Consider the following 27,330-nt stretch of genomic DNA (forward strand, 5'->3'; position numbering starts at 1 on the left):
TTACCGACAAGTCATTAATATAAAAAAAAAACTTGAAATTTAGATTTCAAATCACAACAAGATCGATTTTTCAAAGGAAAAGAGCCATTTAACATTTGAATTATCATTCGCCTTATATTTGCAAGTCATTTCCGCTTTCATTTCGAAAAGTCAAAAGTTTGACTTTAGGGTTGACGGTTAAATTTTGACTGGAAAATCAACCGAGGGTCAAAATTTTTCTTTTTGCACAGAAACCACCAAAATATTGTCAGTTCCATTTTTGCACTTTAAATTGTCAATAAATATGAAGTTTGACCCATTAGTTGACTATTTGACCAAGAAGTCAACAATTGGTCAACCATGTGTAGAAAAAATTGGAAAAAAAATAAAAATTCTCAAAATCAACTCCTTTTCACTTCAATTTGACTTTGGCATTGGAAATTTTGCAAAAATCAATTAGGAATATGCTTTTCCCCAATTCTAAATGATGGGGCTCACATTGTGGTAAATTCAATTGCTGATGATGTTCTTGATGTCATTTATGATGATACCGAGAGAAGACTGCAGCGCAAGGTGACATTTATCCATGCCCCAGCGACCTTTCAGGGGCTTATGGTGTTGTGTGATAGACTTCAAAGTTTAACCTCACGGAATCAATTTATGGGTGTGTTTAGGTGACAATGGTGATGATCGTTTTTAACTCCCTGTACCAGTCAGAGATTAGGAGCTTCGAGTGAGTAATCCGAGTCCGATCGAGCTTCCGTCGCTCATTTTTTTTTTTTTTTTTTGTCAAAGGAAGTGTGTAGGGTTCCAATTCCTTCCATGACAAAAGTCTCTGCCCGATCCACCCGATCCACCGGATATCAAAAGCACGCCGATACTTTCAAAAGCAAGTCTCCTTGAACAGCGATGGTGTCTTCTTTTGATCGTCAATGCGAGTTGGAAGCGGCAACGGAAATGGCTAGATTTCACAGAAGAGCTGGTTAAGGCTCGAGGCAAGATCGCAGATGGACAGGAGGAGGAGGACGACGACGACCGGAGGGATGAGATGGAAGAGGAGGTGAACGGAGAAGGCGAAATGGTGCTTCCTACAATGAGATATGGGAGAAGCCATGTCTAAAGAAAACTCCTCCGGAAGAATGAATGCCCGAGAGAGGAAGAAGGAGGGAAAGGACTTTGTGTACGGGTCAAAGTTGCGCAAATTAGGTCGCCAACGAGAAACACCGACTCCTTTTTGCACTTTTCCATTGTTGTACTATTATAAGAACGAAAGCTCGGCCCATCGACAAAAATTCGGATGTCAACACATAACTATTTAGAAAATAGGTAACCCTCGAATCTAATTCTACTGTCTCGAAGTATAACTTGATCCCACAACATCGGGCACATTCTTCATACATGAGATCTATGGCTTTCCCTATGCACATGCCACAATATGAAAGAGTCGATGTTCCATTGCATACTTTATGGCCATGGCAATTTTCAGTAATCGATGTGATAATTGTAACGATGGACCGAAGTTCCATCATATGAAACCATCTAGGATGGTAATTTTCTCGACAATATAAAGTAGAGTCCAACCAATCGTACGTCCTTCCATTGCATGTTCCGTATACCATTCTCGTATCGGAACTACATTTCCCAACATTGAAAGTACAAATTATCCCTATGAGCATGAGTCTCGCAATATCTTGTGATACAGTCATGGTTTGGTTCTCTATCTTTTCCCTTTTCTCCGGACCTTTTCTTCTTTGAAGCTCCAATAGATAGTCTAAAAAGGTTCTTATAAGTTTGTCACCAACGTTTGTTTATAAACTCTCTTAAATTATGCGAGGGCTAAAAGCTTATTGCCTTAAAAGCAAAATTACTAAATCCGTGAGCATAACTCATTTTATCGGTGGTACAATGCACTTGATTAATTAGTGTCACCAAAATGTAGAAGCATGTACGTTTTTTTTTTTGTATTTTCTATCAATGAATCAAATTAACAGTACTTTTTATGATAATTGGTATGTTCGTGCTTATGTTAGGCAATCCCCGATCAACAATAAACAACTTGTCCTCTCTTATCACTATGGTGAATCTGTGCAAGTGGAAAAATGAATCTCTATAACACAACACACAATAAAAAGATGAAATTGTTGACCTCCTCGCTTTACCGGTATGTCTTGTGCTTATTCTCATCCTCACATTGAGAAGCAGAATCTTCCATGTACTTATTCTTTAAAAGGAGTATTTCTATGAAAATTGTTACAAAAAAAAAAAAAACCGTTATAGATAAGGCCCAATACAAAAAAAAAACCTTCAACCTTAGCATTTGTGACAATTATATCCAAAAAAAAATTTGTCTCATAAAATACCTCCAACTTTTATTGTTATTCCAATTCTACCCCCCAAACTTTTACTTTTGTCCCAATTCTACCAACCCATACCAAGAAAATCCTCAACTTTAGCATATGTCTCGATTATATCCAAAAAAACTTTGTGTCTCATAAAAAACCTTCAACTTTTACTTTTGTCTCAATTTTACCACCGTTAACCTTCCATCCATAATCATCATTAGTTAATCTCATGTGTCCGACAAAAAAAAAATCCTTTGTGGCATTTTCACGTCGTTAATGAATTACACTTCAGCAAAGCTAAAATGAGAAAACCTCGAACTTCTCTTCTATTGTTTGCTTCCCCTACATATTGTCGGGAGATACATAGTCACTTAAGATGGCGCATTCCCTATTCTCTTCGTCACTCAATAGCTCAAAGAACGGCTAGATATGGAGATATTTGGAGGAACGATCTAAAATCTCATCGTCCCCGAAACCTCTTGTTTTGAAATTTCGAAAATTCATTGGTAAGTTCGGCGAGAAAATTCGAGCCACACGGGATTAGCTAACGGTGATTATAGACGGAAAGCCGACAATGGTAGAATTGAAATAAAAGTAAAATTTTTTGATTTTTTATGAGACAAAAATTTTTTTGGATATAATTAGGACAGATGCTAAAGTTAAGGGTTTTTTAGATACCAGACGAGCAGAATTGGGACTAAAAATAAAAGTTTCGGGGGTTTTTATGAGACAAAAAAAAATTTGGATATAATTGGGACATATGCTAAAGTTAATGGTTTTTTAGATATCAGACGAGCAGAATTGGGACTAAAAATAAAAGTTTTGGGGGTTTTTATGAGACAAAAAAAAGTTTTGGATATAACGGTCACAAATGCCAAAGTTGGAGGTTTTTTTGGGTATTAGGCCTTATAGATAAGGATGAAGCTTGGACAATTAATTTAAGGTCTCAACTTCAAGATCAAATATTTGGACCGATCCTCAACTTCGGGGATTGATTCTTGCTCGAATCTTGACCAAACCTCGGACACTCTTAACAGTTTCAAACTATCAAGATCAAATATTTTTGTTCATTAAGCCTAATGAGTTGGTTGAGTGAAGCTCTTGATCCCTATGCAACAAACTCAATGTCGAATTACATCTACTCAAGGTGTAAATGCAAAGCATTCACGAGTACTAATAAGTGGAATGGTTATATATCAAATGTTATTGTGAAAAAAGAAGAAGAGAATATTAGATATTTTTCCATAGGCACATAGAAGTCTCTCCTGAGCAACACTTGATATTTAATGAAAAACGACATTCTCCAAAAAAATAAAACTCTCTCGATGTAATTGCCTCAAGCCTTTCTACCAAAAACCAAACTGCTAGACATGATATTTCACAGGCCAGTGAATAATAACGCTTGTGCAATTGATTTAACTTTGACATTTTACTAGTCCTTTACGTAAACACGCGAGTACCACGTAGGATACAACTGTAGTGTGCTTGCAACATGAACACAGAATAGGATATGAGACATATATGCTTTATTGGCACAGTTTATTACTGAGATGGACGTGATGTGTATGACTTACTCGCTAAGTACGTAATCTTCAATTCTCATTTTGCAATCTTTAAGTTGACCTTGAGCACCTCGACTCTGATCGTATTCTTCGACGAGACGAGATGCAGCTTGGTTCAAGCTCTCACCACTATCAAATTGTGTCAATGCCGCATTATGCACTCCATGGCCATAACAGTCCGAGAACCTAGTGTAATAATTGTAACCATAGTTTGGTGTCTGATCACATATATCCTTCAAAACAACATCTTTGTAAAGGCCATAGTCCTCCGAAATCAATCGAACAATACGCCGCAATCACTCAGAGGGTGATTGCCCAGAGCTTCAATCCTGCGTATGCATGAAAGGTTGTAGGAAATCACCGTATTCAAATGTACAAGTCGGGATCACATTGTCTACGAACTTGTGATCTGCTTTGAAATACCAATTTGAGAAATTTGTTTTGAAAAGGAAATGTCTTCCGAGGCTACAAGCTGCGTCCACATAGCGAGCAAAGGGCCAAGGCTACAACTTGCGATCACTGGGAGACATTGCTAGAGCTCCGAGATTAACGAAACATTTTGAGAAAACTCCACTAGGAGGAAATTTTGGGAAAAAATTCTGAGATTGCCAAAGCTAATCTAACGGAGGATTATCCAAACATTTCACTAGGGAAATTTTAAGAAGGATTCCGAGATCGTCTAAACAAATCTAACGGAAGATTGTCAAAATAGTCCGCTTGGGGAAGTTTTGAAAGGGAATTCTCAGATTGCCTAAGCAAATCTAATGGAAGATTGTTTTCCAAAGGATGCAAGAGGGCTTTCAAAGTCAATCAAGCAATGATAAATTTCAACATCATTAGAAACTCAGGTTTTAATAAGAATGCCAAATTAGAGTACTTTCATGTGCAAAGTCTACTCTCACTAGTTTTCAAAAGTCTTTTGCTTTATCATTTCGATGAAAAATCAAGTTCAATTACCAAGAATTCAATTCAAGAAATTGTTGCTTAAGGATTTTGGGGATATTCGCAGTGAATATATGTGAAGTAATCAGAAAGGTCTTTGAAAGGATAGCAATGTTGGTTTGCTCATGGGTTTATGTGACGTCCTAGGTCGTCACTTTTTAGCTAACAGCTCTGTTAGTCTGTTATACTTATAACATGGTGCACGCTGAAGGAAACAAAAACCTACACAGGTCCATAACTTAAACAATCAACCAAACCAAACACACGTGCCAAAAGTGTATGGCCTTTAGAGGTTTATCTAACCTGTATATGTCATGCAATAACAACATCCAACGCATATCATGAACACCTGATATATATATATATATATATATATATATATATATATATATATATATCCAGTTATATAAATAGTTTGATCAATCAACGATCACGAAAGAAAATGCTGGGAGGGTCAAATGGTATCAGCTACTCCAACTACTACCATCATCCATATTCACGTCCACACTACGGTGGCCGTCTAAAAGTAATTGTTGTTTCACCATCACCCAAAAGCTTGCCTATACAACCTGTCCATCAGGCATCACCCTCACCACTACTAGTCTGAAAAACAGTTTTATCTACAAGGGGTGAGTATGAAACTCAGCAAGTCAAGCATCTAACAAAGCAACTATACCATACACCAGTCACTCAATCAATCAACAAATAACAAGCCATGACTTTCAGAGAAACACATAGACCATGAGCACAGACAATTGCCAAATAAAACTGGAAGACGACTCTACTGTCATGCCATATGACTTTCACTGGCTTCATGAATCACAAGCGTATGAGCAAGCACATAACTCGCTATCCCATTTCATCACAAGACTCCTACAATACAATGCAAAGCTGCAATCCATATGACTCACTTGCAATTAGTCTCATCATTATTATCAAGTGGGACGAACCCATCTCTTAGGACCAATCCAACGATCAATTCCAAGACTAACCCGGATCTTCCGGAACCAATTCGAGCTTCGCACTCTGCAGACATCGACACACGAGCATCAACACACAGCATCCTAAATTCCATACTGCGGAGAAACAGAGGAGATAGAGATGCAAGTGTTTGTTTTTTTTTTTTAGAAATTTCATTACCCCTCATTCTTCAAGAATTAGAGAGATCATTTACAAGATTGAATATGTTCACTTAAAATATTTTTTTATTTTAAATCTTTCTTATCATTATTTTTATTCCCTTCCATCATTTCTTAATAAATTTTTTATGAAGTAATAAACTATACTGTTGTACTTAAAATAAGTAATGTATATAGATACAAGGTGTGTGTGTATGCATGTATGTATGTATGTAAGTATGTATATAAACTATATATTATAAAGTGGAGAAAAATTAATGTATAAAATTAAAAATAGAATAAATAAAAATAAATATTATATTTTTTTGTTATTTTGGGGTTTTTTAACATTAGAATTCAAATATAATTTGAATATTATTGTCATTTTAATTTTACAATTTAAGAAGTTTATTATCCAGAAAAAATAATTTTTATACCATGAAGAGAAGAAATCATATCCACCTCTATCTTACCTCTCGTATGAGATAATTTTATCCAGGCTATATCCATCTTATGTCCTACTTTATTCTATTCAGGGCGGGCACCAAACACAGAATAGGATAAATTTTATCATATTCTGACTTTTATCCTATCGTGGGCTCAGAGTTTTAAATTCGTTTCGATTCAATAAAATTATATTCAACCAAAAAGAAAAGAAATGAAATGAAATGAAATGAAATGAAATGAAAGAAGATGTGACAAATAACCGGGATTGAATTACCATTGCGGTCCGACCAAAAAGAGAAAATTACCATTTCGGGTCGCGCCGTGAAGCCTAAGCAGATGTCATTCCAAAAGAAGAAGATGTCATGTGATGGCTAACCGGGATTGAATTACCATTTCGGGTCGCGCAGTCAAGCCCAAGTAGATCTCATTCGAAAACCCTGTCGGCCCACCAGATCAGTCCACACGCTGCATCGCATCGATACGACGCTCTTTCAATCCCTAAAACCTTCTCTTCCTCCTCCTCCTCCTCCTCCTCTCTGTAACACCACCAACGCACAGCCTTCTTCTCTCTCTCTCTCTCTCTCTCTCTCTCTCTCTCTTGCCGGTGGATTCGTCGCCAAACTGAAGAGCAGGTACGCTTTCCTTTCGTCACCTCCGCTTCCCAGTCCGGCTTGCTGGTTCGCGGCATGTCGATCGAACCCCGCCGCTCCCGAAATCTCTCCTGCGGGATCGGCAATCGAAGCTTCGATGCTTCTTCTACGCGTTGGTCTTCAGTTTGGTCGGAGGATGCACGCGTTTAGGGCTTCGTGGAGTTCCGAGTCTGTAGCTGAACTTGAATGTAACTGTGCACGAGAATCCGAGTGGATAGGGTGTCAATTGTCATGAGAGGTTGCTCTTTGCCGATGTCGACGATTTGTTTGCTTACATTCGAGGCTTTGCTCGTGTTTTATGTGTCGTTTGGGTTCTTAGGTCGATTGAGTGACGTTGAGACTGCTGCTCAGAGTGACGCTGGTTCTGGTTTATCGTTGTATAGATTTGAACCGTGCTCTCTCTTTCTCTATCTATCTATCTTGAAGGATGAATGTCGACCTTCTGTTAGCTACGTGAGGTCGTGCAGGTTAACCGGATATGCGTGAGGGTTTCTTTCCTGGTTTGATTCTTACGGTTCCTTGATGTGTTACGTTTCTTTCAGCTAGAGGGTTTTCGGGTGCCAGCAAAAATGTCGAGAAAGGGTTTGATGGAGCAGGACTTAAATAAATTGGATGTGAGAGAGTTGCATCCGCTCACTCCTGAAGTGATATCCCGCCAAGCCACAATTAACATTGGTAGTTATCTGTTCCTGCATTTGATGCTCTGTGTTAACGATAGTGTCTCGCCATTTTTCTTTGCTCTGATATTAATGAACGTACATTCTTCACCATCAGGTACAATCGGGCATGTGGCGCATGGAAAGTCCACGGTTGTTAAAGCTATATCTGGCGTTCAGGTGAGTGCATTTGCTGTATCTTTTTTCCGCCATCCCCTTCTGTGTTACACTTGTTAGTCTGGGAGTCCTGACACTTGCCCTCTGGAGTGTGAAACACAATGTGACTGAGGAATGTTTATAAACTGAGTAATTTGTGAAACCCTGTGCCTCATTACCATTAAATGCTAGAAATATAGAAAATAGCGCAGCATATTAAGCACTGGGGAAGCTAGCTTCAATCCATGAGTTCGTTTGGTTGTGCGTTGCTTATTCATTGAAGTAAAGAAAGAAGTAAGCTTTACCTTTTTGAAGGGTAACTGGTTTCAACTGCAATACTGTTAATGCTGAGTTGGATGCTCTCTCTGTTGTAATAGAGTTTTCTGTCTTCTGTCATAGATTAATCACCTCTACTAATCAGGAGATCCTTTATTTGGGATGTACTGTACATCCTCTTGCTTTTATTGGAACACTTGATGAGTTGATGCTTGATGCTTTGTGTTCACAGACTGTTCGTTTCAAAAACGAGTTGGAGCGGAACATCACAATTAAGCTTGGATATGCAAATGCAAAGATTTACAAATGTGAAGATGAACGGTGTCCTCGGCCTATGTGCTACAAGTATGTTGATTCCAGAATGTGTTATAGTTTTCTCTCCTCACAAGGTGCTTCTATTTGTTTTTAACGTTATTGAGTTATTTTCTAGAGCATATGGAAGTGGGAAAGAAGATAGTCCTATGTGTGATGTACCTGGGTTTGAAAATTGCCGGATGAAGCTCCTCAGACATGTGTCCTTTGTAGATTGTCCTGTAAGTCCCACACTTCCAACATGTTAATGGTCTAATATTCTTATGGTGTCACACTTAATTACATAGCGTGTTTCAATGTATATCAAAATGGTGATCATTATGTTAAGCCTTGCCTTTTGTGTTCTGGAATATGGAGGTTTTTCGTCAACTTTGATTCTGCATGGCATGGTGTGCTTAGCAGGAGCATGTAATTTATTGTCTCTAAATGAATAGCACATATTTTCCTCTGCAGACACAAATTCTTTGAATTCCAGTGTAATAGTTCTGTCAGCTGGTTTGGTGTTCTGCGCCCTTTGCCTTAGTAGCTCATGCTAAGCTCATCGTTTTTACTATAAGAAATGAACCTACGATTGCATATTCATTTTGTGGCATCTTGGACCCTTCCTTTTGCCATCACTTATCTGCCTTTGCTTTACCTGTTAGTAGAATCGTTATGCACGACAACATTGCTTTGCCTGTTGGTAGAATCGTTATGCACGACATGTTGTCATATGTACTGTTTAGGCGGTACTTAGTAGCCATTTTGTAGCATCTGGGACTGTTCTTCTCGTCTTTTATATGCCTTTGCTTTACCTCTAAATAGCATTACTATGCATCACATGTTATTAGGACTAGGGTACATGGTTCTTGTATGCGGCATTATGACGGTACTGATAAAGCAGTAATATTCCAGCAAGTTGATTATGTTCAAGACTGTGTAGACTATGGTTTTAAGTTGGTCTATATAGTACGAATGGGAATTTGCAGACTAACCATGTGGGTTTTCTTTCTTGTTATGTCCCATCATTCCCCGTGTAACTGTTATCTTTTTTATTTTTGTTGATAGGGCCACGATATTCTTATGGCTACCATGCTTAATGGAGCAGCTATTATGGATGGTGCATTGCTGCTCATTGCTGCAAATGAGAGCTGTCCCCAACCACAAACTTCTGAACACTTGGCTGCTGTTGAAATTATGCGCCTCCAACATATTATAATCTTGCAAAACAAAATTGATCTTATACAGGAAAATGTTGCCAACAACCAGCATGAAGCAATTCAGAAATTTATTCAGGTGATTCATCTAATTACAGCCTCAATTTACATCGCATCCTATCTGTAGTCTGACCTGCATGTGAATAATTTTGCCTCCAGGGAACTGTTGCTGATGGTGCACCAGTTGTCCCAATTTCTGCACAGCTAAAGTACAATATTGATGTTGTTTGTGAGTACATCGTGAAAAAGATTCCCATTCCGGAGAGGAACTTTGTCTCTCCACCAAATATGATTGTGATTCGATCTTTCGATGTCAATAAGCCTGGTTTTGAGGTTGATGAGATAAGAGGCGGCGTTGCGGGTGGAAGTATTCTCAGAGTATGTTCTTCATTTGCTAATTTTTCTTCTTATCCATGACTAGTACTTGTGCTCTTAATTTCAGTGCATCATGTGAAGTTGCCTCATAGCTCTTCTATTTTGCATTCACAAGGCACTAATATCTCCCTCTCTCTCTCTGCAATGGGTTCTTCTAGGGCGTTTTGAAAGTAAATCAGATGATTGAAGTTCGTCCAGGAATTGTTGTTAAAGATGCGAGTGGTAATATTCGTTGTACACCAATATACTCCAGAATAGTATCCCTGTTTGCGGAGCAGAATGAGCTCCAGTTTGCTGTGCCTGGAGGTCTCATTGGAGTTGGTACTACCATGGACCCTACCTTGACCAGAGCTGATAGATTGGTGGGTCAGGTTCTTGGGGAGGTTGGATCGCTGCCCGAGATCTTCGTTGAGCTTGAGGTATAATGCTGGACGTATTTTATTTTGCTGTGATGCTCCCTGTACAATGTGGTTGCCCAGGTATTTCCGGCTTCATAACTTCAACTCCCATCTGTTTTGCAGGTGAATTTCTTCCTTCTGCGACGACTTCTAGGTGTCAGGACAATTGGATCAGAGAGGCAAGGAAAAGTATCAAAGCTGACCAAGGGAGAGATCCTCATGTTGAATATCGGCTCAATGTCAAGTGGCGCTCGTGTCATAGCCGTGAGGAACGATTTGGCTAAGCTGCAACTCACTTCTCCAGTGTGCACGAGCAGAGGCGAGAAAATTGCCCTCAGTCGGCGAGTTGAAAGCCACTGGCGTCTGATCGGATGGGGCCAGATTCAGGCTGGAATGACCCTCGATATCCCACCAGCACAATTTTGAGTGAATTGTCACATAAAAGATTTGAAAAGCGAGAGAGAGAGATTTGTGAAAGAGTCGGTGAAGAGTTAAAAAATGTGGGAAGGCAGACAATTGCTGGGTACAATTTTTGTCAGATGGAGGAGAAAACATTTATCTGAACTCATTGCTTTTTGTTGTGTGATTTTTTTACTTGCTAGGAGTCAACTGACTTCTGTGACAAATCCCCTGTTCTTGGGGTCGAATACACACTCCTTTTTGGGTGAATGTGGCCTATTCTTTCATAAAGGCACCCTCAATGAGACTAAAGTCATTCGCTCATTGAGATGATTTGGTCTTCTTGATTATGCCATCGTAACCCTCAATGTTCTTCTGTTGGTCGTTCAATCTACATGTGCACCAAGCTCACTTGGCTCAAATGTTCGCTCGCTGAAAGGCGGGTCACCGAAGCGCACATTCTGCCTCCTGCTCACTCTTCACACTGCCAACTTCGACGTGCGGAACCGGTGGCCAAACAAGCTGACTGTAAATGAAGGTGGAGTAGTTCAAATTATCACTCGACGAGCACAACCACCACCGAGGGAACATTTTTCTCTTTGTTTTCGTTGAGCAAAGAGAGGAGAGGAGGCAAAGTTTGGCTTGTTGGCGACGTTCTCTTCGTATGTAGGTTGGTCAAAATATAGGCAAAAACACCTCGGGATGCTACGTACGCGTTTCGGGTGGAGAAAATTAGGCGAAACTCCTACCGTGCGCCCTGTTATAAACAAAAGATAAAAGAGGATTTTTAACAAAGGCAATGATTTCCTACCGCCAAGGTCGGAGACTCGGAGGGCACTCCCTCCAATCATATCTCTATTTCTATTTGGTGAGCTACAAGTTACGAATTGAAAAAGTTCCACAAAAACACGGGTCTTTTAACAAAACTCTGGTGACTAAAATAACTAAAACTAGGAGAACATATGAACTTTGGTTCGAAGACACGGCCATCTATATTTATTTTTAGAAAATGACATGAATGGCCTATGAACTTTGGTTCGACATGCAATGGGGTTTATAAACTTTAACCCAATACGCAATGTCACCCTCGAACTTTAAATTTATTCAATGTAATTCTTGAAATTTTTGTATATGTTCAATTTAATCTTTATACTACATAAAAATGTTCAAATATCGTCCTTCCATAAATTTAAGTTCGGGGAAAACATGGAACATTTTTATATGGTTCAGAAATTTGAGTAAACATAAACCAAAAGTTTAGCGACCATATTCAATAAATTTAAAGTTTGGGCATGTCGTTGTATGTGGAATAAATTTAAATGACTACATTGAACAAATTATAAGTTCTTTGATAATAAAAAAAAAGGAACAAATTATAAGTTCATGAATTACATTATAAATTGGGCCAAAGTTCAAAGGATCGTTTATGCATTCCTTTTGTTTCTCTTTTAAAACCACCAGGCCCAAATCAACTGCTTCGGCCCAACTCAAACTCGCCAGGCCCACTGACGAAATACCAAAACCCTAGTTGTACTTTCCTGCCTCTTCTCTCTCCTTTTCTCTCTGTTGATTCTCAGCGGCACGCCATAACCAGAGCAGCTCCAAAGGTCCTCTCTCTCTCTCTCTCTCTCTCTCTCTCTCTCTCCATTTGTGGCATTTTCTCCTCACTCTTTCGTTTGGTACAGTCACAGAAGACGTAGGTAAGTGTATTCAAGTTCTGTTGGAGAGATGAGCAGAGGAGGGAGCGCTGGCGGCGGCGCCAAGGCGGCGAAGAAGAAGGGAGCGACGTTCGTGATCGACTGCGCCAAGCCGGTGGAGGACAAGATCATGGATATCGCCTCCCTCGAGAAGTTCCTCCAGGAGCGCATCAAGGTCGACGGCAAGGCCGGCGCCCTCGGCGACTCCATCACCGTCTCTCGCGACAAGTCCAAGATCACCGTCACCTCCACCTCCGACTTCTCCAAGCGGTATTACCAGAATTATACTCTCTCTTGTTTTGTCAATCGATTGTTTATTTTATCTTTTGCCCTTCAGCACTGCAATCTTTTGTAGCTAGCTTTTGTGCTTGTTGTAATGCTGCTGCTTCATGTGTAAGGAGTTGCGGTTTTAGAGAGTGCCCAGGTTGCTTGTTAAGTTGTAGTGCTCCTCTTTGAAAATGGAAAGAGCTGTAGGCTTTTAATGTGCTCGATCGTGCCTCGATATGCGAAGATACTGCATGTTCTCGCTTTCCTTAGTCGAGATTTTGGCAGAAGATTGCCTTTTGAGTAAATTTGTAGCTGTTTGTGTATAAATTGCTGTTTCCTGCTGGAGTCTGGATTTTTTTCGTGTGCCTTAGTGGGACTAGGGGCCTAGGCGGCCTTCCTGCCTTGACTCTGCGAGCAGGTGGTTATTTAAGTTGTGCACTTCACAGCCTAGGCAGCCTTCCTGCCATGCATCTGCGAGCTGGTGGTTATTTATATTGTGCGCTTCACAGTGAGTTTGCTGTTGTGGTGGGATTTGGGCACCTTCTTGGTCATAAACTGTTGCATATCGCATTGAGGCGAATGCTCGTGCAAAATCGTCTAGCTTACAACATATAGATTATCCGGGATTGAGTACTGGCTGATGATCTTATGTCAAGAGACTTTCTCTGTTAATTTGCCGGTTGGGCTGCGACACTGAAAAGGATATAGACAGAGGGGTTTTGGGATCTCCATGACAAAACTGATAGTTGAGTGGAACATACTTTTCTGTGGTGCAGTTCTTGCTTTGAAAAGTTAAGCATTATAAGCTGGTAATGATGCTGCCCTGTAAATTCTCTAGAAGGCTATTTTTAAGACTGAACTTTGATTGTTTAGCTGAAATCTCATCCTTTGAGTTGAGCTACAATGCTTTCTCCTTAAGTTCTAGCTTTCATTCTGAATTTAGCATCAAGACAAGAATTATAGGTTTCAGGCTTGGGGATTAGGATCTCTTGTTCTGCTAGGTCAAGGGTCAGCTAAATAAGTTACATAGGGTTAGGTCTCTGATCAACACAAGATTGCCCATGTGGAATGTTGAAACTCCGGTCTTCATAATTTTTCATTTACCATACCCTAGGTAGCCCCATCTGGTACTTGTATGAGCAAATGCTTGATATGCTATCCTTTTTAAATTTTGAAGATCTGTCCCGCATTGGCTTTCGATTGCTTCAGTTTTCTCCTTAGATTTGTTATTGATCATCCTGTTTTGCATATATTAGGTACCTTAAGTACCTGACAAAGAAGTACTTGAAGAAACATAATGTCCGCGATTGGCTCCGCGTAATTGCTTCAAACAAGGACCGCAGTGTCTACGAGCTTAGGTACTTCAACATTGCTGAGAATGAGGGAGAGGAGGAAGATTAAGAATCTGCTCCAACATTAGAATATCATGATTCACTTGCTCAAAAGATGTCGTTCACCATTTTCCAACATTTCAATGTTCTTATTGGATTTTGGTTTGTAACTCTCTGGCTTTCAGATTGCAAGCAGATTTATTTTCGTTGTCCTTTTCACTATGAATCGAGTTTTGAGTTCCAAAATTGTTGAGCTAGGGACATGAACACCCTCATGATGAAATATGCTACTTAGTGTGTGCTGGAGATTTAATTAAAAATGCATCTTAGCTAAGAGCAGAGGGCTTGGACTCTGTCTTGCTAAGATTGAAGGATGGTTACAATATACCCATTACTCTGGTTGATCTAAAGATAGAATTTGCATTTTCATGAAGATAACAATTCAGAGATGAAGCTGCAAGCTTATGTCTGCTAACTCATCGAGATAGAACCTGCTTCTCTCATGAGATCTGCTGTACTTCGATACTGTCTTACTCCATTTTGCCTTCCCACACTTTGGCTGCCTGTGATCTTGCTGGGTTTATGCACCTCCACATGGCACTATTGCACTTAAACCCACTCCCTAAGGCAATCTGCCATATCCTATCCCCCTCTTTTACTCTCCCTTTGGCTTCTGCGTAAGCAAGCTCATACCAGATGGATGAAGCTGAGGTGTTCCCAAACTTGTATAGAGTCATCTTCGATGCTTCCAGATCTTCTTCACCCAACTTCAAGTTCTTTCCGATCGCTTCTATGACGGATTTCCCTCCGGCATGTATGCAGAAGTGCTCGAAAGCTCTCCTGAAATTCGGTATGTAAATCTCTGTTTTCCTCCTGGTACTGAGCTTTCGCTTGATAATGGACAATGCGTACTGGAACTGCTCTGTGTAAGGCAGAACCAGAGGGCCTAAGGAAGCCATGTTTGCTTTTAGTGCTTCCCCAGCAACAGTCACAATGCTCTTGGATATCGACACCCCAAGTTCGTTCTCGGAGTCCACATCCTGGTACACGCATGCATAAGATTGATCGTCATGAGCTCTGGTCGTTCGGACAATGTGTTGAAGCTCATACTTGGCCGCCTTCTTGTCTTGGTCTCGGCTCGACATGAGCAGCGCCGCGCTTCCCATTCGGAAGAGACAATTGGATATCAACATGGATGTGTTCTTACCCTTGTACCAGTTCATGCTGAGAATCTCGGTGCTTATGATAAGGGCCAAGGAGTTCCTGTGAACCCTCAACAGGTCTTGTGCCAGGCCTACGGACACGACACCGGCGCTGCACCCCATGCCAGAGAGGTTATAGCTTTGGATATTGCTCCTCATTCCGAACTTGTTCACCACCATGGCAGTTAGAGACGGCGTGGGACAAAACATAGTACTGTTGCAAATCAATATGTCTATGCTTCTAGGGCTAACGTTGTTCTTCCTCAGCAACCCATGTACAACGGGGAAAATGACCGTCTCGGCTTCCTCTAGGCCAGAAGAAAGTGATTTTGTTATGGGTAACTCGGCAATCGATGCGGGAATGCTGGTCTCTTCGCTGAACCCTGCCTTCTCGAAGATCTTGCTTAGGAAAGCTTTGCTCTTTTGATCGACCTTTTCGTCGAGAAAAAGATGCTCCTGGAACATGCACTTAGGTAGCCGACAAGAATCGGGCGGCCTATAGCAATTGAAGTCCAGTAAAAAGACTGAGGCTTTTCTTTTACTAACAAGGAAGACGACAGCCACAAGACCGAGCATCACCAATGGAAAATGGCGATGGGCGAATGCGAGAACAAAATCCAGTAAACTGAACACATGTAGTGATGATGCCATGGTCATTAAGTGTGAAAACTCGAACTGATTCAGCTCGTGGTTGATGGTTTGGGTACGGAGGCTCTGAAGAGGACATCAAAGAATTGAGGAAGGTGTATTGGCTTGTCGTCTATGGGAAATCCTGTTATATGGAAGTGGGAACTGAAACACCGCTTTGGTGCTTTGTCCTGAGAAACTAAAGTTGTCACGGCACTGACAGTTGTTAGTTACAAACGTTGTTAGTGCATGTTAAAGCAATCTTTTGCCTTGTGGAATGAACTACAGAATTTCGATTCTGTTATGAGAGTGGGAGTTATAGAACACGTTTTTCGTATCGGTGATGTTTGAACATAAACCAACTCGGCCGCAAGCAAATCCTCACAAGTTGTAGTTGCATTCACATTCACACTGGATCTACAAAAAATTATGTGTATCGCAAGCGTTTCCTGCAATTCGTCGACTATGTTCGTCACACTGGCAGAAGGACGAGCACATCCGGCTTTTTACAGTTAAAACATCAGTCGAATGCATACAAGACTATTGCTCTGTCATAGCCTCTTTGTCAGTTCGCCCGACTAAACGGAAACCTAACGTTAGAGAGAGAGATTGCAGCAAAGAGATTCTCTTTACTGCTGCTTCTCTCTTAAGCAAACACAGGATCCACGATCTCAAAGACCTCCCCACAGTCTATCCAAGTACTTGAGGTGCATCAAGTGCTCAATGGCTGTGCAAACTTGATCATTCGCCGAAACCGGGTATATATACTTCCTATCACTGACTAGAAGAATGCAAGGCATCCATAGCAGTGACTCGACTTGATTATTTCGACTGCACTTTAGTAAGTAGAAGCTTTGTATGATAATATTTGGACTTGACATGGATTATGAAGCTCATGTAATTACAGCAATCTTCTAGGTCCAGAAGATGATGGTGGCTGACGAGATTTTGTGTAGGTTCACACAATGAAATAGACCATCCTAGCGGGCAACAATGACCACCTTCTATGTGTTGTTTGTTTATGTAATTTCTCATGCCAGCAGGACCACAACAATAGGATCATCCGTCAATTCACGCGGCAAGTGGTTCTCTTCAATGCCCTTTGCTAGAAGCAAAACCTTCTATCAAGAACTCAGAAATTTCTGCAGCTCAATGGTTTGAACGGGGCATGTTTAGAGTAGAATTCCAGGACCTGCATTCAACACCATTTCTTTTGAACTCGGAGAAAAAATTGCAGAGGGTTTGGCGCAGGACTAATTTTCATGCCCTTCCTTTCTATTGGAATAGTTGGATCGAACTCCTCGCCGATATTAAGGACTTGCTGAGAATCTCAGTCATCAGCTTGGGTTGGTACCAACTTGCACAGTAACACACACAGGGCCATTCAAAGGAAGAGATTTCGACCGCAAAATTCAACTGTGAAGAGGTTATGTGAGAGAAGATGACAAAACCCGTCTTTTTCATCTCAGTCGAAGAGAGGATTCGCATCGAACAATGTACGATACAGACATACACGCTTGAACGGAAGCATGCTTGCGCTGTTTTGTTTGTGTGCTGTGGAGGTAGAGATTGAATGGACCAAATAGAGTGAAGCCCACCTCAACGAGCACGCTCAGTGCAGTTTCATGCAAATATTTTGACCAAACAAGCCATAAATGGAACTTCAAGTATTGGACATATCGTTCTGTAGTCGACACAATAAACTGAGTCGATCATGGCATAAAAGATCGTGTAAGTCCATCCATGTCTTACTCTCATCAAGTTGAGGTAGTTAATCATAGTTATATAACACGACCGACTTGTTCATGGATACTGATTGTCAACTTGGTTCCAATTACACTTGTAAACTATGTTAATGCAGCTGCTATGTATGAATTAAGCTTTCGATCCTTTGTTAATACTCGCAATCGGCGGGATTTCCAACCTTGTGGATAATCTGAGGATATCAGTACCATTTTCCATACTTCAGGCCACTCATTTCTGGGACAAAGCTAGGACAGCAACATATATAGCTGGTCAAGTTCTTCTTGGTTGATCTTTCTGTGGTCATACTCTTCTTCAACTTGCATGCATGTGGGGGTGGCTCATCCAAAACTACACTTTCTCAAGGCAGACCTATATGCCTTCTGCATGATTGCGCGTGCTCGCGAGAGAGAGAGAGAGAGAGAGAGGGGCACATTCAGAAAATGCTGCAGCAAGTTGGGCTTTCCAGCCCCTATAAAATGGCTGCGAACCACCGGTATCTTACAGCAAACACTCGCTTCGCTACTGAAACAAGTCCGCCAACACACTTCACAGAACTCTTTCCCATAATCACTTCGAATAATGGCTCCAAAATCACTTTTCCTGGTGTCACTCATTGTTGGGGTGCTTGTGGTGGGTGCCCCAATGGCTCAGGCACAGCTAGGAGGACTAGGAGGACTCATTGGCTCCCTCCTCGGCCTGATTCGGATCAATGGGATCGTGCCATGCCTTCTCAGTAGCACCACTTCACTCATTAATGGCACAATTCCGGTTTTCCCTAGTAAGTCACTCCTCTTGTGAATCTATGCAATTCCATTGCAGCCACACATGAGCACGCTATATGGTCAAGTAGCGCAGCTAGTGAATCACAGTTTACACGGTCCGTACCTCATAATTACGAGGCCCAAACCTTTTGCACACTGTGCGATTTGCTTATATCGGATTCATCCCCTGTAAAATATCGTCTAGTTAACTGAGTGTCCAATATCTAGTTAACCCGTCTTCCATGTCGCCTATGGCATTCTGCATATATAAGCTCTGTCAGCAATCTAAGTCATTCAAATGAATGCGTTGGCAACGAGGAAATAATTCGGGACAACCAGTACAAGGTGCATGGCTCTAACTGTAGGTTTCACATGGAATTCTCGAATTTGATTAGTTGAATCGTGTTCTTGCACCAACCTCGGCTGCGAGCCTACAAACCTGTCATCATGTCATGTATCCGGTATATGCAGTGTTTTTGCTCTGCTCATTCAAGTGCCAAAAGAAGAAAAATCGATGGTTTCTTCGAGGTGGCATCGTTATTTGACGTGGTTCCGATAATCATATGTCCTTCCAGATGGATTTGACCCAAAAGAAATAAGATTTTCTACACTGAATGCATTTGTCCTTCCCCATTCTGTTATATGCAATTGCAGATGCAGTGGTGCAACTTAAGTGCGGAGGCAATGTGGTGTCCTCTGCAACCACAAATCAGAATGGTGTGTTCTCAATTCTGTTGGACCCTCTCCAGTTCATCCTCTCCACAGTACTCAACACTTGCCAATTAGTGGTCCCAACCCCTCTCTCGAGCTGCAATTCGAGCTTGCCCATCGCCGGGGTCCTCCAGTCAGCATTGCAGTTCGTCGGGAACACAGTCCAGGGACTCCTCAGTATTGCCAACATCGTTCCTACCGGATTCAATCTCATCGGCTGAGCCGTTTAGGCATGCAAATCGGACCCCGACCCGGGCTAAGTTCGGATGACTATAACAATAAATGATACCATATGTAAAGCAAATAAGGTCATGTTTATTAATGTGGCGTACGGGATATTGCAAATGATGCTTCCCTAAGTATTAGATGACTTTCAAGATGATCGTGTATCGCAATGAATCGTAATTTCCTACGGCGTTTAGTCGAGCAACAGAATACAATTACTTTTCAATGGATATTTGTCATCTCGTTGTTCTCCTCTAGTACATTTCTTCATCTCGAAAACGTTTGTGCAGGTAGGTCTTGCGGCAGTGAATTACCGACTAACATTATCTTCTTCGAGCGAGATCTCTTCATCTTCGGCAGCAATGATAACCCAATTTAGAAGGGTAACCCGCAGTGCACATTCTTTTGCGCAATATGACATCATGACTTTGATGAGGAAATGCTAAACCCTGATGGAAAGGACGACGAGAAGATGCAAGATAGAACGACACGATTATCCTTGCATTATACCACGAAACGAAGGTTTTGATGCGCATTATTGTCGACGGCTCCAACCTTGATGAATTTCTTGTTCTACCGTCCGATCTGGTCGTGAGAACTCATCACGTTAGGACATGGGTGATTCATGTTTCGTTCTCTCAGATTTCACAATCCAGAGAACATGTGGGTGGTTGGGTTTATCAGGGACAAGATCACCAGGACATGCTAGGCCCGGTTGTGATTCTTCTCGTGAACTTGATCGGACACATGACCTGAGAAATATTACAGAGATACTTGAACACGATTAGTACTCCTAGTCCTAGGTTAGTTTCCATCTTTTCTTTAACCCTATTTCTCTCACTCTCTCCCCCACATAGGCTTAGACACGGAGATCCACGGTCTATCTCCCGCTCTCTGCCCGGCATGCCATCGTCACTCCGGCAGAGCTGTCGCCACACTGTCAAACTCAAAGATAAGACCATGGTTGTCGTGGCCAAGCTCCGTCACAGAGGGCCCATCCACAACGTTCGAGTGCAAGGCAACGGCACCGTTGTTCCTGTTTTTCCCGATAAGTCACTCATGTTGAGGAAACCTTCTAATATGTTTTGAAATTGACAAAACTATTCATTGTTTATATCCATCTTGAGTAATGCGAGAAATTTTTATGTATTCAGATAATATTCACATTGAAAGGACTCTTTATTGATTGAAAGACCTACATGAACAAGTCTAGATGAACGGGAAGTTCATGTTGACTTAGAAGCATCAAGGTTTTATGTCTACAGGGTCCCCAGCATCATGGTTGTTAATATATCTTTGCAAGAACAATTGATCATATCCAACAAGCCAGAAACAACGTCATGCGTGAATATCAGCAAGGCTACTACGTGGCTATCAACAAAGCAAACGCTAGATATTAGCAAAGTTTATATTCTAAGATAATTATGTTGAGATGTTTTATCTTGTTGCTCTACAGTTTGTGATCTAATATGGATTCCTACTTAAGAAGATCTTGATTGACCGTCAATTTTAAAGATTATCTCCGTAGAATATTCAATCACGCGAGATGTCTTGATTAGTTGACAATCATCCCGAAGGCAAAATTCTTTCCATAGCTGAAGCACTCCACTTATGGAAACCGAGATTTGTTCGTATGGGCGACTAAATCTATTGGTATCTCCGATTGTTCGATTACCCTAACCTTCTCATCATTTGTCCAAGCTTGGTGATTGATCCTCTTGAAGTTTATCCAACGGGAAGTGTGGATATTGAGGAGTATAAAAGGAGGCGGTGAAGAGAGAGATAGATCAAGAGTTAAAAATTCCAAGGTTCAAGAAAACTTCACATGTTCATATTTTTCTTCAGTTCACTCACAATTATAATTTTTTGAGAAATGTTAGCAAAGCGATAGTTTGTGCTTAAGAGTGAGATAGTGAGGCTATCAACTTGAGTATAAGCAGCACCTACTTCGAAAAATAAGGGCTTGAAATATAAGCAACACTCATTGCCGTTATTTTTCATTGATTATCTAATGAATTCAAACCGGTAGGCTATCACTATGGGAGAGTAGGCATAAGCTTGCACTAAGCCGAACATCCGTGTTTAAAGTCTTCTATCTCTCTGCTCATACTTACTTAATTATTACTTGATAGAAGTTTCTACACTTCTAAATATTACTTCAACCCGATCATATTCACACTCCGTTTCAATTGGTCTTGATCATATTCAACTTGATTCATCTAATTCCCCCATTTAAATTTCGATTTTGTTTAGAATCACATATTTATATCTCTCTAGGTGAATCCTAGCTAATATCAACTCCCTTAACAAGGCTCTTCCTTCCCGTTCTATTTTCTTCTCCACAATTGCACCTGTTTTTCCTAGCTTTATTTTCATCTGCACTGTTGCCCAACAGTAGTGTCCCTAAAGGTGTTTTTCTTAGCTTTATTTTACAGGGGACCCTAAAGATGATTTCTTAAAAAACCGCCTTCTAATTCAATATACATATTACTATCGCTTTAACGGAAACTTTGTATTTTCTTTATGATAACTTTTTTTTTAACATTTATCTTTATGGTTTTAGAAATATGTGAAATATATTACATCGTTCATCAAAATATAGGGTTTTTTTCCAATTTAATTTTTTTTTAAATATTTACAAAATTATTTTTTAAAAATAAATATTTACAAGTTTGGGCCTCGCTCAGCAGTTGGGCTGCCGAGCAGCTCTGCTGGGCCCAGCCCCAGCTGCTAGGCAGCCCACCTACTCGGCAGCCCAGCTGCCAAGTGGGGTTGGGCTTCTTTTCTTTTCTTTTTTTTTAATTTCATTTTTTTAAGTATTTTAATTATTTATACTTATAATATTTAGTTTATTTTGTATTTTTTTAACATGTTTATATTTATTTTATATATATATATATATATTTTCTTGGGAAGCTTATCTTTATAACATAATTAGTAATAATTAATATAAAAATTATTAAGATCTATAATTAATAAATAATGTTGTAATTATGTAATTAATTAAAAATATTCATAAAATAAAATTGGTAAGATATATGAAATTAAGGAACCCCATTCTTAATTCAATATCTTTATAATATAATCAATCGAAAACCTATCTAGACGATCCCGAATAGCAAAAATTGCCATTAATAAATCCCGAAAATACTAGAAAAAATAGGAAAACTCATCTAGACTATCCCGAATTGCAAAAATCCATTGTTCATCACCGCCAACGGCCGAATTTGTTTGGGGAAAGAGGGAAAGGAGGGTTCGTTCGATATCGAGAAGTAGCACCGAAGGGAGAAAATGCAAAATTGACAAGGAAAACGGAGTTTTTTGGGGAAAAAGCCGGGCCAAACCGCCTATGGCTATTTGCCAATGGATTCGTCTCGAAAAATTACGTGAAATAAAAAAAAATTGTCTCAAACGGACGCCCGAGTGATGAGATATGTTTTTCCAAAGTTTTGCCATTTCTTTACTCGTTTCCACTCTTTTGCTGCGGTTTTTAACTCTTTTTCTGCGGTTTCCAACATATTCCCGCGACTATATTACATTATATCACAACATTATTTATTAATTATAGATCTTAATAAATATTCACATTAATTATTGCTAATAATGTTATAACTATAAGCTTCACAAGAAAAAAAATTATAAATAAAATAAATATTCTAAGTATCAATAATTAAAAAAAATATGAAATTTTCAATATAGCCGGCCCACATTGTTTTTTTTTTTTTTTTGTAAATTTCGTATTTTTTTAAATAATTAAAATACTTAAAAAAACGAAATTAAAAAAAAGAAGAAGAAGAAGAAGAAGAAAAAGCCCAACCCCGCTCGGCGGTTGGGGTGTCGAGCGAGCCTCGCTCGGCAACCCAATTGCCGAGCGAGGCCCAAACTTGTAAATATTTATTTTTAAAAAATAATTTTGTAAATATTTTTTTTAAATTAAATTGAAAAAAAAACCCTCAAAATATATCGCAAAAAAAAATTGTTGAAATATCATGCAATTCAATTTTTTTATTTAAAGAAATTCCCATGTTTCTTTCCCTAGACATGCATATCTAGAATTCACTACTTTTCATGACCACCAATGAAATTAATCCGAAAATTTTTCAATTAAAAACAAACAATATATATATATATGAATGTTTTTTTTTTTTTTTGGTGGAGTACATCCTCTAAATTGACCTGAGCTGTTTTTTTCCCCTGTCCTTCTCTTTTTTACTTTGTACTTCACTGCGTCTTCCGTCGCCATCACCATCCCCCGAAACTTTCCAAGCTCTCCCTGCATCATCATCGATCTTCATCAGTCCTTTTCTTCGATCATAATGATATATGGACTCCACAGTTTCACTTCTTCTTTTCCTATTGAAATCTCTCGTTTTTGGCCAAACGACAAATGAAAATTACAAATCGATATGTATTGAATATCAACGAAGAGAACCAAATCTGCTAGTTGAATATCGAATAGGATATTCGAAATATTAATTCTTAATTATGGTCTTTTATCTCTTAGTAGAACAGAACGAAAGATGTTCTCGTTAATATCAATAGGGGTGAGCAGTTTCGGGTTTCACTTTTTATTTTGAACCCGAAACCTACACGTCGGAACAAGTTCCTCATTTTTTGAAATACGAAACCTATCATGCATATAATTCACTTGACCACAACTCATTTTGAGACATGAATAAAATACGAAACATCACAAAGTATAATCTCAGTCGTAAATATCGTCGATAATGGAGACTCAGACTAGTTGTTCCATATTATATCTTCATCATATATTAAGAAAAACTTGTTACGGGTTTCTGATTTCGGGTTTCACTTACCTAAAACCTGCCCGTCAGAACAAATTCTCAAATTTTTGAAGCCCAACTTGCAACACTGAAACTTATCCGTCGGAAGAGATTTCCCAATTTTTAAAACCTACGTAACAATCCTAGAACCTAGAAGCTGAAACAAGTTCCCCACCGATTCAATTCCAGATTCTACCCCGAAAACATACTCGCCCCTAAATATCAACATGTGCCAAAGCAATTCTATTGATTGTGAAATAATACTTTTTATTTACTTTCTCGAATGGAAAAAAAACATATACTCAGTTGAATTTCAGCCAAATAATCGCAATTTAATTTTAGAAATGAAGAGTCCTCCAATAAAGAAAATGTCTAGTAGGTGGGGAAGCAAGGGAAGGCGGGACCGGCACATTCCTATCTCCTCCCACCCTCCCACTCTGTTCTTCCATACCTTCTTACTGTTACAACAGAACAAGCTGGACCAGTTCGATTTCTTCTACAATTTTTGGCGTCATTCATTCACGTTACAACCAAATTGTCCTTGGTTTTTGCATTCTTCTGTCAATTATGACCAAACAATAGTGAAGATTTTTCTAATCCCAAATCAGTGATCTACTTAATAAATGCTCTGTGGGCAGCTACAGAACATGCCAGACAAGTCCTGCTTACTTTGTATTAGCCCAAGACCAAACATGTGTGTCCATGTGACGTGACAACCCCAAGTAAAAACCCTCCCAGCCCCCCTCCAACATGCATTGTTATTGTAGTCAACAAACACCTGTACCATTGACCATTCGATCAGATTCAGCAACCCAGAAGAAAACAATTAACACTACAAAGAATACAAGATCAAGAAGATGAACGATTGAACAATCACATGGGACTCTCTGGATGCTCTGTCTCTCCCCAGAAAGAGGACAGAGGGAGAGAGGTGGAAGGTGGGTCAATCTCAAAACCAACACATATGAGCATTCCACTGAACAAGAGACATGAATGAGCCAAGAGAAAAAAGTGGGAATCAAGTGCTACACTGTGATGCAAGCTGAAACTAATGAAACAGATCCTTATCAACAAGCATTGTAAAAATGACTGATTTATGTATAAGACCAGACTCGGACTAACAAGCGCCTCCTCTCTCTCTCTCTCTCTCTCAGCCTCCAACAGCCAGTAAGGAAGCTCCGTTCATGCCTGAAGTGGGTTTGATGGAAGCACTGGCAGATCTCTTCCCTGAAGAAGGCCTGCTAAAAGCTCTCATGGGGCTTGCAAGAGCCCAGCCCCAGCTCTTGCTCCTGCCGTGATGATGAGAATAAACTGGCGGCTTTGATGACACGCCGCTGTGATTGACATTGTCTTCGGCTGAATTGGAGGATGATGGGACCCAGTAGGATGAGGAAGATGCTGAGGATGATGAGATGGACGAGGATGAGTTGGCAATAGCAAACCCACCAAAGATCCCCCCACACCTGACCCTCTCCTTCATGCACTGATGAGGATGATGATGAGCCTCCGAGGTGGTGGAGGTGGAGGCTCTGGGTGGCTTGCCTTCTCTGTGAGACTCCACCCTCCTCAGAGTCGTGCAGTCCCCAATGAACCCAGTGGAGATCCTCTCAAAGAAGTCCCCTGAGAAGCTCCTGCTCCCACACCCCACAGATCTGGATCTTGAGACCTTGTTATTGTTCTCAAAAGATGAAGCGGAGACGCCATTTTGAGCAGCGACAGCAACATTATCTTCTTCGACCACAGCTTGTCCTGTCCTCGACAGAGAATGCCCTGAGTCTCTGTCCCTTGCGTTTTGCGGCCTCGAGGAGGAGGAGAGAGACATGAAAGACCAGAACCCACCCCTCTTTCTGGGGCTATAAACATGCCCACCGACGTCATAAAAATGGCAACTTTGAGGAGTAGCAGCAGAGAAGGCGATGGACCTGCTCCTCCGGAACACCATGCTCGGTGCAGCATCCTCCTCCACCGTGGCTTTCTTCTTCTTCTTGGCCAAAAAGGAAGCGACTTTCGAGTGCTTGGCGTGGTGCGCACTGTGGGCCCGGTGGGGCATCGAGGAGGACGTGAACGACAACGTCGAAGGGACGACGTCGTCGGATCTGAAAGACGGGGAAGGCGACGGGGACGAGGAGTTGCGTTGGCTCGGGAAGGAGAGGGAGGAGGAGACGAGCTTGCCGAGCTTCTCCTGGAGGCAGAAGGCGCAGATCCCGCCGCCGCCCGAAGCGTTGAAAGGGTGGAAGTTGCAGTGCATGCCGTCGACGCCCATGTCCGGCTCTCCGACAGCCGCGACTGCTTTGAGATTCTCCATCTGCGCTTTGCTTTGCCTGTCTCAGGCGCTTCAACAACGCATTTGGGTTGCTCGCGGTTTCTTTCTTTGTGGGTGTTTCGAGTCTCCCTTCTCCTGCGATGCAGTACTCTTCTCGATATGATAGAGAGGGAGAGAGGACAAGGAGATGGGAACAAAACTGGTCAGAGGGAGAGAGAAAGGGTGATGATTATTGAGGGATAGAAGGAAGAAATATTATGGCGTGGAAGAGAGTTGATATGATATGCCTGGGGAAATGGAGACGATCCTCTTCATTCATTCATGACTCTCTTTTGCTTTATTTTACGGATTTTCGTTTCTTTCTTTCTTTTTTTTTTTTTTTTTTTTTTGGGGTTCTCACTACTTGGAGTTTTCTTTGGAATTTTTTTATTGTTTTTTTCATTGAAATTAAATAAAAAGAATTATGTGCCTGATTTCACTTCCCAATATTTTTTAAAATAGACAAAAACTTCGTTACTCATCCAAAAAAATAAAATTTTCAAATAAAAATTTAAAGTGCTCTTATTTTCTCAAATAAAGACGCCAAGTGAACTTTATTTTAAATAAAGACTTGAAGTAGCATAGCGGGTTTTAAATAAAGCCATGGAGTCTCAAAAAAGGACTTGGGCAAAAGGGTGTTTTTGTTATTTATCCATTTTTTATATTTTCTTCATTTTTTATTTTTTTATTTGTAAAAATTAAAAAAATAAAAAAACACATACACAAGCGGGAGGGCCGACGCCGCCCCACCATCATTGAGGGGTTGGCAAAGGCCGGCCCCGTCAACTAGAGGCGAGGGCCAGCAATCCCTCTCCCAAATTTGGGCAAGAGCCAATGACCCTCGACTAGGGGAGGGCCAACAACCCTCG

General features: G+C 40.5%; 5 protein-coding genes across 7 annotated transcripts; 3 read left to right on the forward strand and 2 right to left on the reverse strand.

Moving 5' to 3' along the window:
• The first annotated feature begins 6,839 nt into the window (after window positions 1-6,839).
• On the forward strand, window positions 6,840-11,035 carry LOC115751778 (eukaryotic translation initiation factor 2 subunit gamma-like). Of its 2 annotated transcripts, none has more exons than XM_030689768.2 (9): window positions 6,840-7,022; window positions 7,583-7,715; window positions 7,815-7,876; window positions 8,361-8,473; window positions 8,559-8,661; window positions 9,488-9,715; window positions 9,796-10,014; window positions 10,170-10,430; window positions 10,533-11,035. In XM_030689768.2, the coding sequence occupies exons 2-9, from the start codon at window positions 7,610-7,612 to the stop codon at window positions 10,833-10,835; spliced, it is 1,395 nt and encodes a 464-aa protein (XP_030545628.1). In that variant the 5' UTR covers window positions 6,840-7,022; window positions 7,583-7,609; the 3' UTR covers window positions 10,836-11,035. The 2 variants fall into 2 exon arrangements, with proteins under 2 accessions (XP_030545628.1, XP_030545627.1); XM_030689767.2 differs by lacking the exon at window positions 6,840-7,022 and adding an exon at window positions 7,360-7,498.
• Window positions 11,036-12,298: 1,263 nt separating this feature from the next.
• On the forward strand, window positions 12,299-14,349 carry LOC115751785 (60S ribosomal protein L22-2-like). 2 transcript variants are annotated; one of them, XM_030689779.2, is made up of 3 exons: window positions 12,299-12,415; window positions 12,494-12,775; window positions 14,029-14,349. In XM_030689779.2, exons 2-3 carry the CDS (start codon window positions 12,537-12,539, stop codon window positions 14,171-14,173), a joined length of 384 nt encoding a protein of 127 aa, XP_030545639.1. In that variant the 5' UTR covers window positions 12,299-12,415; window positions 12,494-12,536; the 3' UTR covers window positions 14,174-14,349. The 2 variants fall into 2 exon arrangements, with proteins under 2 accessions (XP_030545639.1, XP_030545641.1); XM_030689781.2 differs by having other exon boundaries at window positions 12,306-12,415; window positions 12,503-12,775.
• LOC115751770 (probable 3-ketoacyl-CoA synthase 21) lies at window positions 14,185-16,090 on the reverse strand. The gene has a single exon (XM_030689757.2). The coding sequence runs from the start codon at window positions 15,960-15,962 to the stop codon at window positions 14,634-14,636; it is 1,329 nt and encodes a 442-aa protein (XP_030545617.2). The 5' UTR covers window positions 15,963-16,090; the 3' UTR covers window positions 14,185-14,633.
• A 2,113-nt stretch (window positions 16,091-18,203) lies between these two features.
• Window positions 18,204-19,477, forward strand: LOC115751781 (phylloplanin-like). The gene is made up of 2 exons (XM_030689774.2): window positions 18,204-18,456; window positions 19,094-19,477. Exons 1-2 carry the CDS (start codon window positions 18,258-18,260, stop codon window positions 19,369-19,371), a joined length of 477 nt encoding a protein of 158 aa, XP_030545634.1. The 5' UTR covers window positions 18,204-18,257; the 3' UTR covers window positions 19,372-19,477.
• Window positions 19,478-24,896: 5,419 nt separating this feature from the next.
• Window positions 24,897-26,594, reverse strand: LOC115751747. Its single transcript, XM_030689727.2, has one exon. The coding sequence runs from the start codon at window positions 26,462-26,464 to the stop codon at window positions 25,310-25,312; it is 1,155 nt and encodes a 384-aa protein (XP_030545587.1). The 5' UTR covers window positions 26,465-26,594; the 3' UTR covers window positions 24,897-25,309.
• Window positions 26,595-27,330: the final 736 nt, after the last annotated feature.

This window comes from Rhodamnia argentea, chromosome 1 (genome assembly GCF_020921035.1).
Source record: "Rhodamnia argentea isolate NSW1041297 chromosome 1, ASM2092103v1, whole genome shotgun sequence".
Taxonomy (NCBI): Eukaryota; Viridiplantae; Streptophyta; class Magnoliopsida; order Myrtales; family Myrtaceae; genus Rhodamnia; species Rhodamnia argentea.

What these genes read in the sequence shown, in the direction of transcription:
- LOC115751785 (XM_030689779.2), top strand. Translation starts at nt 12,537, where the DNA reads ATGAGCAGAGGAGGGAGCGCTGGCGGCGGCGCCAAGGCGGCGAAGAAG. An exon ending in ACCTCCGACTTCTCCAAGCG is followed by an intron (nt 12,776 to 14,028) that starts GTATTACCAGAA and finishes TGCATATATTAG; the next exon opens with GTACCTTAAGTACCTGACAA.
- LOC115751770 (XM_030689757.2), bottom strand. Translation starts at nt 15,962, where the DNA reads ATGACCATGGCATCATCACTACATGTGTTCAGTTTACTGGATTTTGTT.
- LOC115751778 (XM_030689768.2), top strand. Translation starts at nt 7,610, where the DNA reads ATGTCGAGAAAGGGTTTGATGGAGCAGGACTTAAATAAATTGGATGTG. An exon ending in CCAAGCCACAATTAACATTG is followed by an intron (nt 7,716 to 7,814) that starts GTAGTTATCTGT and finishes CTTCACCATCAG; the next exon opens with GTACAATCGGGCATGTGGCG. An exon ending in TGTCCTTTGTAGATTGTCCT is followed by an intron (nt 8,662 to 9,487) that starts GTAAGTCCCACA and finishes TTTTGTTGATAG; the next exon opens with GGCCACGATATTCTTATGGC.
- LOC115751781 (XM_030689774.2), top strand. Translation starts at nt 18,258, where the DNA reads ATGGCTCCAAAATCACTTTTCCTGGTGTCACTCATTGTTGGGGTGCTT. An exon ending in CACAATTCCGGTTTTCCCTA is followed by an intron (nt 18,457 to 19,093) that starts GTAAGTCACTCC and finishes ATGCAATTGCAG; the next exon opens with ATGCAGTGGTGCAACTTAAG.
- LOC115751747 (XM_030689727.2), bottom strand. Translation starts at nt 26,464, where the DNA reads ATGGAGAATCTCAAAGCAGTCGCGGCTGTCGGAGAGCCGGACATGGGC.